General features: G+C 41.3%; 5 protein-coding genes and 1 pseudogene across 6 annotated transcripts; 5 read left to right on the top strand and 1 right to left on the bottom strand.

The window, feature by feature from the left end:
- The first annotated feature begins 1,456 nt into the window (after nucleotides 1–1,456).
- Nucleotides 1,457–3,156, top strand: Miox (Myo-inositol oxygenase). The gene is made up of 4 exons (XM_020956525.2): nucleotides 1,457–1,932; nucleotides 1,995–2,169; nucleotides 2,254–2,830; nucleotides 2,887–3,156. Exons 1-4 carry the CDS (start codon nucleotides 1,915–1,917, stop codon nucleotides 2,993–2,995), a joined length of 879 nt encoding a protein of 292 aa, XP_020812184.2. The 5' UTR covers nucleotides 1,457–1,914; the 3' UTR covers nucleotides 2,996–3,156.
- A 352-nt stretch (nucleotides 3,157–3,508) lies between these two features.
- LOC110186767 (esterase-5B) lies at nucleotides 3,509–5,828 on the top strand. The gene is made up of 2 exons (XM_020956032.2): nucleotides 3,509–5,488; nucleotides 5,543–5,828. Exons 1-2 carry the CDS (start codon nucleotides 4,093–4,095, stop codon nucleotides 5,788–5,790), a joined length of 1,644 nt encoding a protein of 547 aa, XP_020811691.2. The 5' UTR covers nucleotides 3,509–4,092; the 3' UTR covers nucleotides 5,791–5,828.
- Nucleotides 5,829–5,990: 162 nt separating this feature from the next.
- On the top strand, nucleotides 5,991–7,856 carry LOC110186895 (esterase P-like; annotated as a pseudogene). Its single transcript, XR_015270936.1, has 2 exons — nucleotides 5,991–7,444; nucleotides 7,501–7,856. The product of XR_015270936.1 is annotated as an esterase P-like (transcript).
- A 1,876-nt stretch (nucleotides 7,857–9,732) lies between these two features.
- LOC110187201 (esterase P-like) lies at nucleotides 9,733–11,567 on the top strand. Its single transcript, XM_020956604.2, is given in 3 exon segments — nucleotides 9,733–9,878; nucleotides 9,880–11,143; nucleotides 11,209–11,567. Coding segments are annotated over 3 exon segments (1,644 nt in total). The 5' UTR covers nucleotides 9,733–9,743; the 3' UTR covers nucleotides 11,454–11,567.
- Nucleotides 11,568–11,730: 163 nt separating this feature from the next.
- Nucleotides 11,731–13,581, top strand: LOC110187075 (esterase P-like). Its single transcript, XM_020956469.2, has 2 exons — nucleotides 11,731–13,236; nucleotides 13,298–13,581. The coding sequence occupies exons 1-2, from the start codon at nucleotides 11,847–11,849 to the stop codon at nucleotides 13,543–13,545; spliced, it is 1,638 nt and encodes a 545-aa protein (XP_020812128.2). The 5' UTR covers nucleotides 11,731–11,846; the 3' UTR covers nucleotides 13,546–13,581.
- thoc6 (THO complex subunit 6) lies at nucleotides 13,566–14,838 on the bottom strand. Its single transcript, XM_020956691.2, has 2 exons — nucleotides 14,604–14,838; nucleotides 13,566–14,549 (listed from the first exon to the last, which is right to left on the bottom strand). The coding sequence occupies exons 1-2, from the start codon at nucleotides 14,714–14,716 to the stop codon at nucleotides 13,607–13,609; spliced, it is 1,056 nt and encodes a 351-aa protein (XP_020812350.2). The 5' UTR covers nucleotides 14,717–14,838; the 3' UTR covers nucleotides 13,566–13,606.
- Nucleotides 14,839–15,430: the final 592 nt, after the last annotated feature.

Below are 15,430 nucleotides of genomic sequence, written 5' to 3'. Positions count from 1 at the left end.
CTGCTCATAGTTAATTACTGATCATAGTTCTATAAATCGTCCGATTGTTCCTATGTTAGCTATATATATGTTTATATATAGTCCACCGATTCGTCATGTGCCGACTTATATACTTGTAAAATTATATAGAAGAATAACTCCATAGTTTCATTCAAATAGCTTAAATTTGTTCCAAAACAAATCTCGCACATCCGAGCATATGATTCCCAACTGGTTCTAACATCCCCGGAATGAAGCTACTGCTGCCGGCCATGTATCAGAAATGTGTTGTGTTACAAAAGTTGCAAGTCATTGTTTATTAGTGTTCAAAGTTAGTAACTGATCACACATACTTACTGGTCATAGATACTTACTAATCATAGTTACTTACTGGTCATAGATACTCACTGTTCGGAGTTACTTACTGCTCATAGTTAATTACTGATCAAAGTTAATTACTGGTTATAGATACTCACTGTTCAGAGTTACTTCCTGCTCATAGTTAATTACTGATCATAGTTCTATAAATCGTCCGATTGTTCCTATGTTAGCTATATATATGTTTATATATAGTCCACCGATTCGTCATGCGCCGATTTATATACTTATAAAATTAAATAGAAGAATAACTCCATAGTTTCACCCAAATAGCTTGCTTTTAAATTTGGTCTAAAACAAATCTCGCACATCTGTACTTATGATTCCTAACTGGTTCTAACATCCCCGGAATGAAGCGACTGCTGCCGGCCATGGATCAGAAATGTGTTGTGTTACAAAAATTGCAAGTCATTGTTTATTAGTGTTCAAAGTTTGTAACTGATCATACATGCTTACTGTTTATAGATACTTACTGATCATAGTTACTTACTGGTCATAGATACTTACTGATCGTACTTATTTACTGGTCATAGATACTCTCTATTCAGAGTTAATTACTGCTCATATTTATGACTTATGGGGTCGGAAATGACTCTTTCGATGCGTTTTAGGCTGACTACCCTGCAAGGGAATAAAAATTGAAATGGAAAACGCAGTACGATTATCTATATGTTTTTTCTATAAAATCGATAATAATTAATCCTATGAGAATTAGATTTTCATTAAATGGATTACTTCTTTAATGGAAATATTGGAGGTTTTATATATTGAACTTATATTAATTGATTACTTTTTAATGCATAATTTAGAGAAAAGGAGAATATCTTAAGTCAAGCCAGTTCTTGACAATAATTTTTCCCATAAGTCTTAGAACCCTTGGAAAACATAGAACCCATTTAATGAATTTTACCCTTATCAGGGGATTGAGGAATTGTTGAATCCTCTCTCAACGACCTTAACAATCGCTCAGGCCCAGTCTCGTAATCCAAACCGGTGGCCTTGCACTTGATCCAGATATGTATTTGCTCTCACGAGTATTATGTATGCGACATGGCGTTATCAGTCAAGTGCAGCTACCAGTTTTAAGACGCTGTAAAGCAAATATAAAACACAGCTTTAGATAAGTAGAAACGGCGTTGTGTAGGCGCCCCTGAGTCCTGATAAGGAATTATTAAAGAACCGAATGCAAGGAAAGGGTCCAACGTTTTTCCCCTCCTACAAGATAGTAAATAACGTTGAGCCGGGCCTTAGCCATAACTGTGATAATAAATTAGAAGAGGCAGCACGGGAAGCGATGCAGGCGACTCTCGTGTTTTGAAAAATAACAAAAATACTATAAATCATTTTCGAGTACACTCAGGAGAGAAGAGAGTGTGTACTATATGGAATGAAATTGTGATTGTGAATTCCGTTAAATTTCCACTGGACGGCAGGCTATAAAAGTGTGGGGTCTATGCGACCAGCGGTTCAAAAGTGTTTTGCTCGCTCAACTGCGCGGTGCTACCCAAAATTAGATTCAATTTCTTGAAATATTCCCAATAGTTCTTAATTTTAAATATGAGAATCCTAGCGGAGGTAATAAATTCTTTGTTTTTAAAAGTGTTACCCATTATTATATTTTTGTGTGGTATTGTTAGAACCATGTCCACCTTTTGGATCCTTCCGAGCTAATGCGGCCAGAGCCCTCATTCGCTGACAAGAATCCGTCCAAATTCCGGGACTACAGTGTGGACACCACAGATCCTTTGAAGGAGCGTGTGCGACAGACCTATCGTCAGATGCACCTGAACCAGACCGTGGACTTCGTCAAGGGTAAGGAATTATATCGGAGAATGGAATATAAATCCATGAAATAGTAAAGGTTACTAATATATAATTATGCTTTGCATTTTTCAGGACGACGTGATCGCTGGCTAAAGTTCAACACAATTAAGATGACAGTGCGCGAGGCCCTGGAGAAGCTGAACGACCTAGTGGATGAGTCCGATCCCGATTTGGATTTGCCAAACATTATTCACGCCTTCCAGGCGGCAGAGCGAGCACGAGCCGAGTTCCCGGAGCACGACTGGCTCCATCTGACGGCCCTCATTCACGATCTGGGCAAGATCATGGCCTTCTACGATGAACCCCAGTGGGCTGTGGTGGGGGACACCTTCGCCGTGGGTTGCCGGTGGGGCGACAGTATCGTCTATCGGAATGAGAGCTTCGAGGGTAATCCCGATGGGAATAATTCCGCATACAACACGAAATATGGCATTTATGAACCCAACTGTGGTGTGGACAATTTGCTAATGTCCTGGGGTCACGATGAGTACATGTACAACGTCCTCAAGCACAACAAGACCAAGCTGCCTCATGTGGCCTGCAACATCATTCGCTTCCACTCCTTCTATCCGTGGCACAACGGCGGTGACTATAAGCACCTGGAGGCTCCTAAGGATGCGGACACCAAGAAGTGGGTCCTGATTTTCAAGTGAGTATTTATTTTTTACTAAATATTTCCTATATACTAAACATTTTTCCTTTCAGTCGCTACGATTTGTACACTAAGAGTGAGGTGGTTCCAGATATTGATGCTTTGTGGCCTTATTATCAAACCTTGATTGACAAATATCTTCCAGGAGTTATTGAATTCTAAGGAAAATAAACTAACCCCTTGTCATTATCATTGATTTACTCAAAGGGACTGACCGAAGTTCCTTTACCTTATGCCATATATATACTTATAACCTAATTTACTAAAAATGTAATTCTCTTATATACACTATATACAAATAATTTACAAATACTGAACCTAAAGAGTGTGATTTGTTAATTTAAAAAGAAAAACAAGAAACTTATATGACATCATTTTGCTTACAACTAATCCCATTGTTTCAGGTTTAGTTGGGTGTAAAGTTAATTTTACAATTAAAGTTTTAGAATTCTGTCTAATCCAAGAAACGCCTAAATATATGTCATATTTATTTTGACAGTCCAGAGAAGCGTATGGAACTCTCGTAGGAAGCTGTGAATTTTTTAAACTAGACTCCCAAAGCTTTAAAGGCGTTAGCTGAGCTTTCACTCCAGAATATTATTTAAATCTGACTTGCCATAGAAGAGATAAGAGTCTAGCTAGTCTGAACGGCCTTTGATTTACAGAAACTATTTAATAAAATGTTCTATATTCGAAATAAATGTTCCTGAGTGGTGCCTGTAATCTCTCTGATTGTTCATAGTCGTCTTATCAATAATGTAAAAATATTTTTAAATATAATTATCCTTTACAACAATCAAAAACGTTTAGAAGAACTTCTAGAAATGTGAATTTCTGTCATGCAATAGATTACTTAATTTTGAGCTATTAAAATTATATTCCCTGAACATCTGTGTAAATTAACAAGTGCAAAAGCATGCATAGAAAGTAATTAATCAAGTTGACTTGAGGGGAATTGTATAATAACAGATCTGAGATCAAGTGGGATTGGCAGTTGCATTTGGGATACGTGTCTGGTTGTTGAATGAACTTAAAAATATAAATAAACAGTCTATATTGATGCAATAGGCTGTCTTAATTTGCATTCGCTTATTCGGATGTCCAGTACCCAAATCTCCTAATCTAATGGCGTGTCTAGATCAATTGCAACTGGTTGGACAGGTGGCCGCCAGACGACGATAAGCCGACGGCTTGAATATAAGCACCACTATCGCCACTGCTCCAGATAGTTGTGCTCTGAATTTCACGGAGTGAGCACTATGAACGCCGTGATATTGCTTTGCTTTGCTCTGAGCAGCCTGTGGACCGGTTCCTCTGCCTCTGGAGATGCGAACGATCCGCTGCTGATCGAGCTCCAGCATGGCCAGCTCCGTGGACGCGATAATGGAAACTACTACAGCTACGAGGGGATACCCTATGCTGAGCCTCCTCTGGGACATCTTCGGTTTGAGGCCCCGGAACCGTACAAACAAAAGTGGACGGAGATCTTCGATGCCACTCAACCGCCAGTGGTGTGTCTGCAGTGGGACCAGTTCATCCCGGGTGACAACAAGCTGGCCGGAACTGAGGACTGCCTGACCGTTAGCATCTATAAGCCAAAGAACAGCAGCAGGAATAGCTTTCCCGTGGTGGCACACATTCATGGCGGCGCCTTCATGTTCGGCGCAGCTGCTCAGAATAACCATGAGACTGTGATGCGGGAGGGCCAATTTATATTGGTGAAGATAAGCTATCGTCTGGGGCCACTTGGCTTTGCGAGCTCTGGTGATACGGATTTGCCCGGAAACTATGGCCTGAAAGATCAGCGGCTGGCCCTGCAATGGATCCGACAAAACATAGCACGTTTTGGGGGAGAAACGGAAAATATATTGCTGATAGGACACTCAGCTGGAGGAGCCTCTGTCCATCTGCAATTGCTGCGTGAGGATTTCAGCAAGATGGCCAAGGCAGCGATATCCTTCAGCGGCAACGCCCTTGATCCTTGGGTTGTCCAAAAAGGTGCCCGCGGACGAGCCTTCGAACTGGGTCGCATAGTTGGCTGCGGATTGGCGAAGGACTCTGCCACCCTCAAGAGTTGCCTGAAGTCAAAGCCAGCCGGCGATATAGTGACTGCTGTTCGAAACTTCCTTATATTCTCGTATGTGCCCTTTGCACCCTTTGGTCCAGTGGTGGAACCTTCCGATGCACCTGAAGCTATCCTCACTCAAGACCCAGTGGATGTGATCAAGAGCGGAAAGTTTGGGCAAGTGCCATGGGCGGTGACCTACGTTACGGAGGATGGTGGCTATAATGCCGCTTTACTTCTAAGGGAAGGTAAGAAGCCCGGACAGACATTGCTCGAGGAACTAAATGATCGCTGGTTTGACTGGGCGCCATATCTGCTCTTCTATCGGGACTCTAAGAATACCATCAATGAAATGGACGATTACTCTCGGAAACTAAGGCAGGAGTATCTTGGGGATCGACGGTTCAACGTGGATAGCTATTTGGACCTGCAGCAGTTGTTTACAGACATCCTTTTCAAGAACAGCACACAGGACTCATTGCAGCTCCACCGGAAGTACGGTAAAAGTCCTGTCTACTCTTTTGTCTATGACAATCCGGCGGACAAAGGGATCGGAGAGGCGTTATCCAAAAGGAGGGATGTCAAGTTTGGTGAGTTTACTTCATGTCTTTTAACTTTTAAAATTAATATCGTGCTTTTTATAGGAACTGTCCACGGAGACGACTACTTTTTGATATTCGAAAATATGGTACGCAATCCTCAGCTACGTCCAGATGAGGAAATTATTTCTAAAAACTTCATAAAGATGCTGGCGGACTTTGCTGTAAGCGAAGAGGGTACCCTTACATATGGGGAATGCACTTTCCAGGATAATGTCGACAGTGAGACCTTTAATTTGCTTTCAATAACTCGTGACGGTTGTGAGAATAGACAATTTGTTGAGTTTCCCTAAGGTTATTAATTTAAATAAAGCAGCACAATCTTTGGAAATGCTTTTGTATCATTCCTCTATTAGTTTTGAACAAATTTCTTTGAATCAAAAATTCGTATTTTTATTTTCGGAAGTTGGGGAGTAAAGATATTCTCTGTGTATTTTTTATTTCAATGCTAATTTGCTAATAAACAAAATGACCGTTCGACATCATCGTACATCTTCTCAAAACGCGTTTGATTTAATTTGTTTTACTTTATTTTCAGTTGAAGCATTTTTTGGGCTATAAAGCAATGTGCCAACCTTGTATGTCGCCAGTCGTATTACAGGCTCGTCGCATTTCCGAACATGTGTTTATTAAGATTGTTGAGTAGCTTATTTCTTGTGTGGATAAACTCACCAGGGATTACTCCAGTCCTCGCATCAGATCCGTTGATTGTTGAGATTCCTAATGGAAGACTACGTGGAAGGGATAATGGCCACCACGTCCATATAGACTCCACTGGACGGAGACTTTTGATGCCTCCCAGCCACCTGTGCCTTGCATGCAGTGGAATGAGTTTATAGATGGAACCAATAAGTTAGTGGGTCAGGAGGATTGCCTCACTGTTAGCATCTATAAACCGAAAAGCAGCAATCGAAAGTGGTTTCCAGTTCTTGTCCTTCTGCCTGGAGGTGGCTTTATGGGCGGTGGAGCTATATACAATGGACACGAGTACATTATGCGCGCAGGAACTTTAATATTGGTAAAAATAAATTATCGTGTTGGACCTTTGGGATTTGTAAGCACCGGAGATCGAGAGTTGCCCGGCAACAACGGACTGAAGGACCAACGATTAGCTCTGCAATGGATAAGACATAACATAGCTAATTTTGGAGGACGGCCGGAGAATATCGTGGTCATTGGCCATTCTGCAGGCGGAGCATCAGCACATTTGCAACTTCTTCATGAGGATTTCAGTGGATAGGCCCGGGCAGCGATATCGATGAGCGGCAATGCTCTTAATCCTTGGGTTGTCCAAGAAGGTGCTCGAGGACGAGCCTTTGAACTTGGTCGCATAGTGGACTGTGGACATACTCGGGACTCCGCAGCCCTGAAGATTTGCCTGAAATCAAAGTCCGCCAATGAAATAGTGTCCGCTGTTAGCCACTTGTTTGTGATTTTATACGTACCCTTTTCCACTTTTGGCCCCGTCGTGGAACCGGCAGATGATTCCGAAGCATTTCTTACCCAGCATCCCAGAGAATTGATAAGAAACGGAAAATTTGCCCTGGGTTGTGTCCCACACCACCGAGGATGGTGGCTACAATGCAGCTTTGCTGTTGGGACAAAACAAAACCACTGGAGAGATGTGGATAGACAAACTAAATGAACGTTGGTTGGATTTGGCCCCATACTTTCTTTTCTATCGAGACTCGATGGAGACCATTGCGGACATAAATGAATACTCCTTGAATCTACAAAAGCATTACCTTGGAGATCGACGGTTCAGTCTGGAAAGTTATTGGGACGTGCAGCGGATGTTTACAGACATCCTCTTCAAGAACAGTGTGTGGGAATCATTGGATCTTCATCGCAGATATGGAAAAAGCCCGCTGTACTCCTTTGTCTACGACAATCCGGCGGACTCTGGAGTTGGACAGGTGCTGTCGAATCGCACGGATGTATATTTTGGTATGGGTAGCATTTCCCTTAATTTTTCCCACCACCTTATGTGTCTCTTATTCAAGGTACTGTCCATGGCGACGACTTCGTCCTTATATTCGACTTGGGTGCACTGCGAACTTCGATTCGTCCTGATGAGAAAGTTATTTCAGGACAGTTTATAAAGATGCTGGAGGATATTTCTCTCGCCGATGATGGAGAATTAATATTCGGCAATTGCCAATTTCAGAATAATGTCAATAGTGGACATTTTCACGTCCTCAGAATAATAAAATGTGTTTGTATAAGCGAGGAACATTATAAATTTCCCTAATGGATAAAAAGAAATATAAATAATGTTTGAATATAACTTTTAATAATTAAATATTAAAATATTAATTATTAATTATTATTTTAATTATGTTAAATATATATTAAAAATATCAAAGGGTTCCGTTTAAAATAAAAAAACATTTAAAAATAGTCTACATTATTACAAAAAAAAATATTTCTCTCCCGGACTTGGATAGATCGACTCGGCTGTTGATGCTGATCAAGAATATATATGATCGTCGGAAGTGACTCCTTCACTGCAATACAATCTAATCTTTAGATTAAAAATATAATACCCAGCAAAAGTTTAAAAATAGCCTTCGATTAAAGAGAAGTCGAGCATACGTGGCGTATACTTGACGTGAATACCCTGAAATTAAGTATACGCCATGTGGGTCTTAAGGGAGAATAGTTTCAAAGTTTAAAAAGATAAGTAGTTCCAGTTACAAAGCAAGTTTAGCAATTAAATTATAAGATCGGTTCGAAAATGTATGAATATTTTGGTAATACAATTTTTTTGAGAAATGAAAAATTCAACAAGAGAAGCTAACTTCGGATCGCCAAAGTTTGTAAACTCGATCACAAGGAATTAATACAATATGTATAAATTATATATATTTATTTAAAAAAAAAAACAATAAAAATAATTCCTGCTTTTATTTTATGTTAAAATAATATATAATGGCTGTATATCAAGTCTGATGAAAAACTGTTGAAACCTGGAAAAGTTATAAGTTTTTTTTCTTAAAATTTTCCGAACGTTCCTATGGCAGCTATATATATGTATGCATATATATTATATACGAGCAAAATTATATAGACGAATTACTCCATAGTTTCATCCAAATAGATTGCTCTTAAATTTGTTCCAAAAATCTCGCACATCTGTGCATATGATTCTCAACTGGTTCTAACATCCCCGGAATGACGCCACTGCTGCCGGCCAAGTCTCAAAAATGTGTTGTGTTACAAAAGTTGCAAGTCATTCTTCATTGGTGTTCAAAGTTGGTACTGGTGATAGATACTTACTTATAGTACTTACTGCTGATTATTACTTACTGCTCATTGTTAATTACTGGTCATAGATACTCACTGTTCAGAGTTACTTACTGCTCATAGTTAATTACTGATCATAGTTCTATATATCGTCCGATTGTTCCTATAACAGCTTTATATGTATATATACATATATATATAGTTCACCGATTCGTCATGTTCCGACTTATCTGCTATAAAAATTATATAGAAGAATACTCCATAGTTTCCTTCAAATAGCTTGCTCTTAAATTTGGTGCAAAACAAATCTCGCACATGAACATATGATTCCCAACTTGTTTTAACATCCCCAGAATGAAGCGACTGCTGCCGGCCATGTATCAGAAATGTGTTGTGTTACAAAAGTTGCAAGTCATTGTTTATTAGTGTTCAAAGTTGGTAACTGATCATACATACTTACTGATTATAGATACTTACCGACTTATTGCTCATAATTACTTACTGCTTATAGGTAATTAATGAACATAGATACTTACTGTTCATAGAAACTTCCGTTTCTCTGGAAGTTATATTATATAGTATTCTGATTTTAATAAAACTAAAAACGAAATTTTATAATAATAAATGATAGCTTTGAAAAAAATTGGATAAAACATTAGATAATTAGATAAAAGTTATAATATTTTTTGTAAAAATCGATCGTTTCTATGGCAGTTATATGATAAAGTCGTCCGATCTGGACCGTTTCGACTTACATATATAAGAGTGAGAGTATATAGAATTTAGAAGTATCTTTATTTTCTCTGTGTAATTTTATTTGAATGATAATTTGCTAATTACCCACTGACCGTTTGTCATCATCGTTTACCCTCGAAACTCTCTCAAAACGCGTTTGATTCACTTTTTTGTACTTTTCACAAGGCTCGTTGTTGGGGCTATAAAGCAATAAGCCAGACTCTGTTTGTTGTCAGTCGCGTTACAAGCCCGTCGAGTTGTGAACATGCACTTATTGGGTTGGTTTACTTGCCTGCATCTGGTGTGGATTCAGTCGCCAGGTATTGCTTCATTTCACGCGCCGGATCCGTTGATTGTTGAAATCCCAAATGGAAAACTACGTGGAAAGGATAATGACATCCTACTACAGCTTTGAGTCGGTGCCTTACGCAGAGCCTCCAATCGGCGAACTTCGATTCGAACCTCCACGTCCATATAGTCGCCGGTGGGTGGACACTTTTGATGCCACCAAGCCACCTGTGCCCTGCATGCAATGGAATCAATTTATCAGTGAAAGCAATAAGCTAGTGGGTCAGGAGGATTGCCTGACAGTTAGTATTTACAAACCGAAGAGCAGCAGTCGGAAGAGGTTTCCTGTGGTCGTCCTACTCCACGGTGGTTGCTTCATGTTCGGTGGTGCTTCATCTAATGGACACGATTACATCATGCGCGCAGGAAATTTAATGCTGGTGAAAATCAGCTACCGCCTTGGTCCTTTGGGCTTTGTGAGCACCGGAGATCGGGAGTTGCCCGGCAACAACGGACTTAAGGATCAACGATTAGCTCTCCAATGGATCAAGCGCAACATAGCAAACTTCGGGGGTCTTCCAGAGAATATCGTGGTCATTGGTCATTCTGCAGGCGGAGCATCAGCACACATGCAACTCCTCCATGAAGATTTCAGCGGATTGGCCCGGGCGGCCATATCGGTGAGTGGAAATGCCCTAGATCCTTGGGTTGTCCAGGAAGGTGGTCGAGGACGAGCCTTCGAACTTGGTCGCATTGTCGGCTGTGGGCTGGCTAAGGAATCAGCCATACTTAAGAGATGTCTTAAGTCCAAGCCTGCCAATGAAATAGTGTCCGCTGTTAGCAGCTTTCTGGTGTTTTCATACGTACCCTTCTCCACTTTTGGCCCTGTCGTGGAACCGGCAGATGCTCCCGAAGCATTTCTTACCCAGCACCCTAGAGAGATAATCAAGAGCGGAAAGTTTGCCCAAGTGCCCTGGGCTGTGACATACACCACCGAAGATGGTGGATACAATGCAGCCCTTCTATTGGAACAAAATCGTACCACTGGAGAGATATGGATTGATAAACTAAACGATCGCTGGCAGGACTGGGCACCTTACTTGCTCTTCTATCGAGATTCGCAGAAGAGCATCAGGGATATGGATGAGTTGTCAAGAAAACTGAGACAGGATTATCTGGGAGATCGGCTATTCAGTGTTGATAGCTATTGGGACGTGCAGCGGATGTTTACAGATATCCTCTTCAAGAACAGCGTGCCGGAAGCCTTAGATCTGCATCGCCGACATGGAAAAAGTCCGCTGTACTCCTTTGTCTACGACAATCCGGCAGTGTCTGCAGTCGGACAGTGGCTATCAAATCGCACGGATGTGTATTTCGGTATGTTAAATTTTCAATTAATCTGCTAAACTTCCTTAGAATCAATCCTATGTCCTTATTTCAAGGTTCTGTACACGGCGACGACTTTTTCCTCATTTTCAAAGCTTCGATACGAACAGTCATTCGACCGGATGAAGAGATTATTTCAGAAAACTTCATGAAGATGCTGGAGGTTTTTGCATTTAGCGATAATGGAGAGTTGATTTTTGGCAATTGCCATTTTAAGAATAATGTTAATAATGAGAAATTTCAGGTGTTGAGAATAACAAGAAATGGTTGCACAAACGAGGAATACTATCAGTTCCCTTAAAAGTCTAATACTGCACAGATTGTAATACTTATTTAATTTGCTATCTATAATTAGCGATGGTTGTAAGAACCAGCAGTTGAGGTTTTTAATAAATATTTGTAAATATGAATATTATATAGAGCTCTTTTGGATAGCTGGCAGTCTTCGCCTTTTAATGTAATTTCTCTATATTAAAAAGTCGCGAAATTAACAAATTGTCACGGTGTTATTTTTAATTTAATGTTGATTTTACAATTCCTATCTTGACCCCCAAAAAGCTCTCAAAACGTGTTTGTTTCGGTCTTTTGTTCTAAATGTATAAAGCAAATTGAGAATTGGACAACGCTACTATAAAGTCAAGAGCCCTCTTATCTTTTTTTTCAGTCGACATCAGACACTAGTCGGGTTAAAAACATGTTTTTATTGAGATTATTGTGTTGCATGTGTTTGGTATGGATTAACTCACCAGAAATCACTTCCTCCCTCACATCAGATCCGTTGATTGTTGAAATCCCGAATGGAAAACTTCGTGGAAGGGATAATGGCACCTACTACAGCTACGAATCTGTGCCATACGCCGACCCTCCAATCGGCGAGCTTCGATTTGAAGCTCCACGTGCGTATAGTGGCCAGTGGACGGAGACTTTTGAGGCCTCGCAGCCACCTGTGCCATGCTTGCAATACAACCAGTTCAGAGCTAAGTTAGTGGGACAGGAAGATTGCCTGACTGTTAGCATCTATAAGCCGAAGAGCAGCAGTCGCAACAGCTTTCCAGTCGTTGTCCTCCTGCATGGTGGTGCCTTTATGTTCGGAGTAGCGGCAGCCAATGGACACGAATACTTTATGAGAGCAGGCAACTCGATATTGGTAAAAGTAAACTATCGTCTTGGACCATTGGGCTTTGTCACCACCGGAGATCGAGAGTTGCCCGGCAACAACGGACTGAAGGACCAACGATTAGCTCTGCAATGGATCAGACATAACATAGCTAGTTTCGGGGGCCGGCCGGAGAATATCGTGGTCATTGGCCATTCTGCGGGCGGAGCATCTGCCCATTTGCAACTCCTTCATGAGGATTTCAGTGGTTTAGCCCGGGCGGCCATATCGGTGAGTGGAAATGCCCTCGATCCTTGGGTTGTCCAGGAAGGTGGTCGAGGACGAGCCTTTGAACTTGGTCGCATAGTGGGCTGTGGACTAACTGAGAACACCGCCGAGTTGAAGATTTGTCTAAAATCCAAATCAGCCAGTGAAATAGTATCCGCTGTTAGCAACTTCTTTGTGTTTTCAAACGTACCCTTTTCCACTTTTGGCCCCGTCGTGGAACCGGCAGATGCTCCTGAAGCGTTTCTTACCCAGCATCCTAGAGAGATAATCAAGAGCGGAAAGTTTGCCCAAGTGCCCTGGGTTGTGTCCCACACCACCGAAGATGGTGGCTACAATGCCGCTACGCTGTTAGAACAAAATCTAACCACCGGAGAAACATGGATTGAAAAGCTAAACGATCGTTGGTTCGACGTGGCGCCTGACTTGCTTTTTTATCGAAACTCGAAGGAGAATATCAGAGATATGGATGAGATGTCAAGGAAACTGAGACAAGATTACCTGGGAGATCGACGATTTAGTGAGGAAAGCTATTGGGACGTGCAGCGGATGTTTACAGATATCCTCTTCAAGAACAGCGTGCCGGAATCATTGGATCTTCATCGTAGATATGGAAGAAGCCCGCTGTACTCCTATGTCTACGACAATCCGCCGGAGTCTGGAGTCGGTCAGGTTCTGTCCAAGCGCTCGGATGTGTATTTTGGTATGTCTGCCACTCTCTTTAATTATTTGTACCAGCTAATTCTTTTTTTACTGTATTCAAGGAACTGTCCATGCGGACGACTTTTGTCTTATCTTTGAATTCGGTCGCCCGAGGTCAGCTTTACGCCCAGATGAAGAAATGATTGCCGAAAACTTCATAAAGATGTTGGAGAATTTTGCCCTCAGCGATGATAAAGAATTGATGTTCGGCGATTGCCACTTTCATAACAATGTTAAAAGTGAAAAATTTCAGGTATTAAGGATAACAAGAAATGGTTGTTATAACGAGGAGTATGACCAGTTTCCCTGAAGAAGAAAAACAATTGTGAATTTTAAAATAATAACTATCAAATTGGAGATTTATTCAACCTTCAGGATGCTTCACCTATCATAGACTCATCAATCAGTTCCTCATCCTCGTCCTCCCCCTTGTCATCCTCTCCCTGCACATTGCCGTACAGTTCGACCTTGCTGTCCAGAAAGCGGAAGTCCTTCAGGATGTGGAGCTTGTTACTGAAACCAGCAATGGACATAAGGTTGGTGGGAGCCGTTCGCCACACTGCCGAGTAGCACGCTGTATGCTCCACGGGAATATTGGCTTGCAGGTCTCCGTTCAGCGTGTACGACTGCACATGGTTGTACTCTCCGCCGATAAGGACGCAATCGTCGACAAACTCGCATAGATGCACGCGCCCTGGGAAGTCGAATACTCGAGTACACTCCAAGGAGCGCAGGTGGAAAATGGATGGCCTAGGACCACCACCACAAAGCAGCCAGTCCTCGTTAATAGCCACAGCTCCTATCCACCTGCCCCAGTCCGGGCGGATCAGCTGCGAGTTCTTGTACGGCTCCAGCAAAGCGGTTTGTTCCTGCTTCGTCGTAGACCACACGCGCACAGTGCCATCCTCGGCTCCCGAGAAGATCTGGCCGTTGGCGTTGCCCACGACACTGTGAATGTAATCTGTGTGGCCCCGGAACTCCCTCTGAATGCGTCCATCTTCCAGGCTCACCTGATAGATGATGCCGTCGCCGCAGCCAGCGAATAGGGTGTCATTATCTGCATTCAGCCACATCGAGTTCACATCGGGCACCTCCACGGCATCCACCTGCATGGGTATCTTTACCTCCCAGGAACGCTTCGTGGCCAGAGTTTCCGTCTCCTCGTTCCATGGCAAACCGTAGATCAGGCCCACTGCACCCACAATCAGGAAGTCACGATGGAAGGCCAGGCAGTTAATTTCGATACCAGGTCCCTGTGGGAAGATCTTCAGCTTGCCAGGCGGTTCCTCGGAGCCCTTGTCCAACTCATTTATCCTTTAAAATGCCAAATTACAGTTTGGAAATGTGCAAAAAGTCAGTGATTCCCACCTGAGTGCGAAGATATCTCCGAACATGTTACCCGCGAATAGGTGCTGGTGAGAGACGGATATAGTCTGTGCCATCACATTGTTATAAGCACGCTTCAGGTCCTTTTCCTTCATCTTTTTCAGTTATTTAAACAATTTACAATCTTGATTGCTTTTTTGCCGGTTTGGAGTCAGTGTGACCGCCTCTTCGGTCCCAAAAAATACCGGTAGGAGATACGAATTGGTGGGAAACTTGGCTGGGCGTCACAAATTTAAATTTATCGATAACTAATAAACTATATTCATTATGGTAATATTTGTTGTATTATTAATTTGATATGCGGAAATATGCAAAAAATATATAGCTTAATGGTAATAATATATTAATTATTAATATTTACAAAATTTATATTTATAAAATTTTTATCGATATAATATTTTTGAAATGCTTTGCGACGATACGTTTTAAGAACTGTTATTTTAGCTCGTTAGCTCGTAACCGTTTAATTCAAAATCTTTTTTAAAATTAATTTTACTCAAAAGTTTGCAACGGTGTGAAAAAAAGTGTATATATTTTATTCTACATATGAAGTTACTAGTTTAAGTTTTTTTTTATAATTGTTAGTAAAATGATGTTGTGCTTAATTGCCAGTGCGCCCCATAACTGAAGCCCAAAGCATCTGTAGAGCTTTTGCGGTTTCGTATGATTTGAAAAAAGCTGCCTATTTAGACATCTTAATATAACTCTATATTTAATTATCGTATAATTATTTATAAGAGGCACGTTTGGTTTTCCCAAATGTTAGTATATATCTTACACATCAACAATTACATTGCATATTACGTTTC

This window comes from Drosophila serrata, unplaced genomic scaffold, assembly GCF_035046125.1.
Source record: "Drosophila serrata isolate PLE 108 unplaced genomic scaffold, ASM3504612v1 contig_217, whole genome shotgun sequence".
Classification (NCBI taxonomy): Eukaryota; Metazoa; Arthropoda; class Insecta; order Diptera; family Drosophilidae; genus Drosophila; species Drosophila serrata.
Note: the sequence above shows the minus strand (reverse complement) of the source record. Positions and strands in the feature narration are given on the sequence as shown.

What these genes read in the sequence shown, in the direction of transcription:
- Miox (XM_020956525.2), top strand. An exon ending in GACCGTGGACTTCGTCAAGG is followed by an intron (nt 2,170 to 2,253) that starts GTAAGGAATTAT and finishes TGCATTTTTCAG; the next exon opens with GACGACGTGATCGCTGGCTA. An exon ending in AAGTGGGTCCTGATTTTCAA is followed by an intron (nt 2,831 to 2,886) that starts GTGAGTATTTAT and finishes TTTTCCTTTCAG; the next exon opens with TCGCTACGATTTGTACACTA.
- LOC110186767 (XM_020956032.2), top strand. Translation starts at nt 4,093, where the DNA reads ATGAACGCCGTGATATTGCTTTGCTTTGCTCTGAGCAGCCTGTGGACC. An exon ending in AAGGAGGGATGTCAAGTTTG is followed by an intron (nt 5,489 to 5,542) that starts GTGAGTTTACTT and finishes TGCTTTTTATAG; the next exon opens with GAACTGTCCACGGAGACGAC.
- LOC110187075 (XM_020956469.2), top strand. Translation starts at nt 11,847, where the DNA reads ATGTTTTTATTGAGATTATTGTGTTGCATGTGTTTGGTATGGATTAAC. An exon ending in GCGCTCGGATGTGTATTTTG is followed by an intron (nt 13,237 to 13,297) that starts GTATGTCTGCCA and finishes ACTGTATTCAAG; the next exon opens with GAACTGTCCATGCGGACGAC.
- thoc6 (XM_020956691.2), bottom strand. Translation starts at nt 14,716, where the DNA reads ATGAAGGAAAAGGACCTGAAGCGTGCTTATAACAATGTGATGGCACAG. An exon ending in GGAGATATCTTCGCACTCAG is followed by an intron (nt 14,550 to 14,603) that starts GTGGGAATCACT and finishes GGCATTTTAAAG; the next exon opens with GATAAATGAGTTGGACAAGG.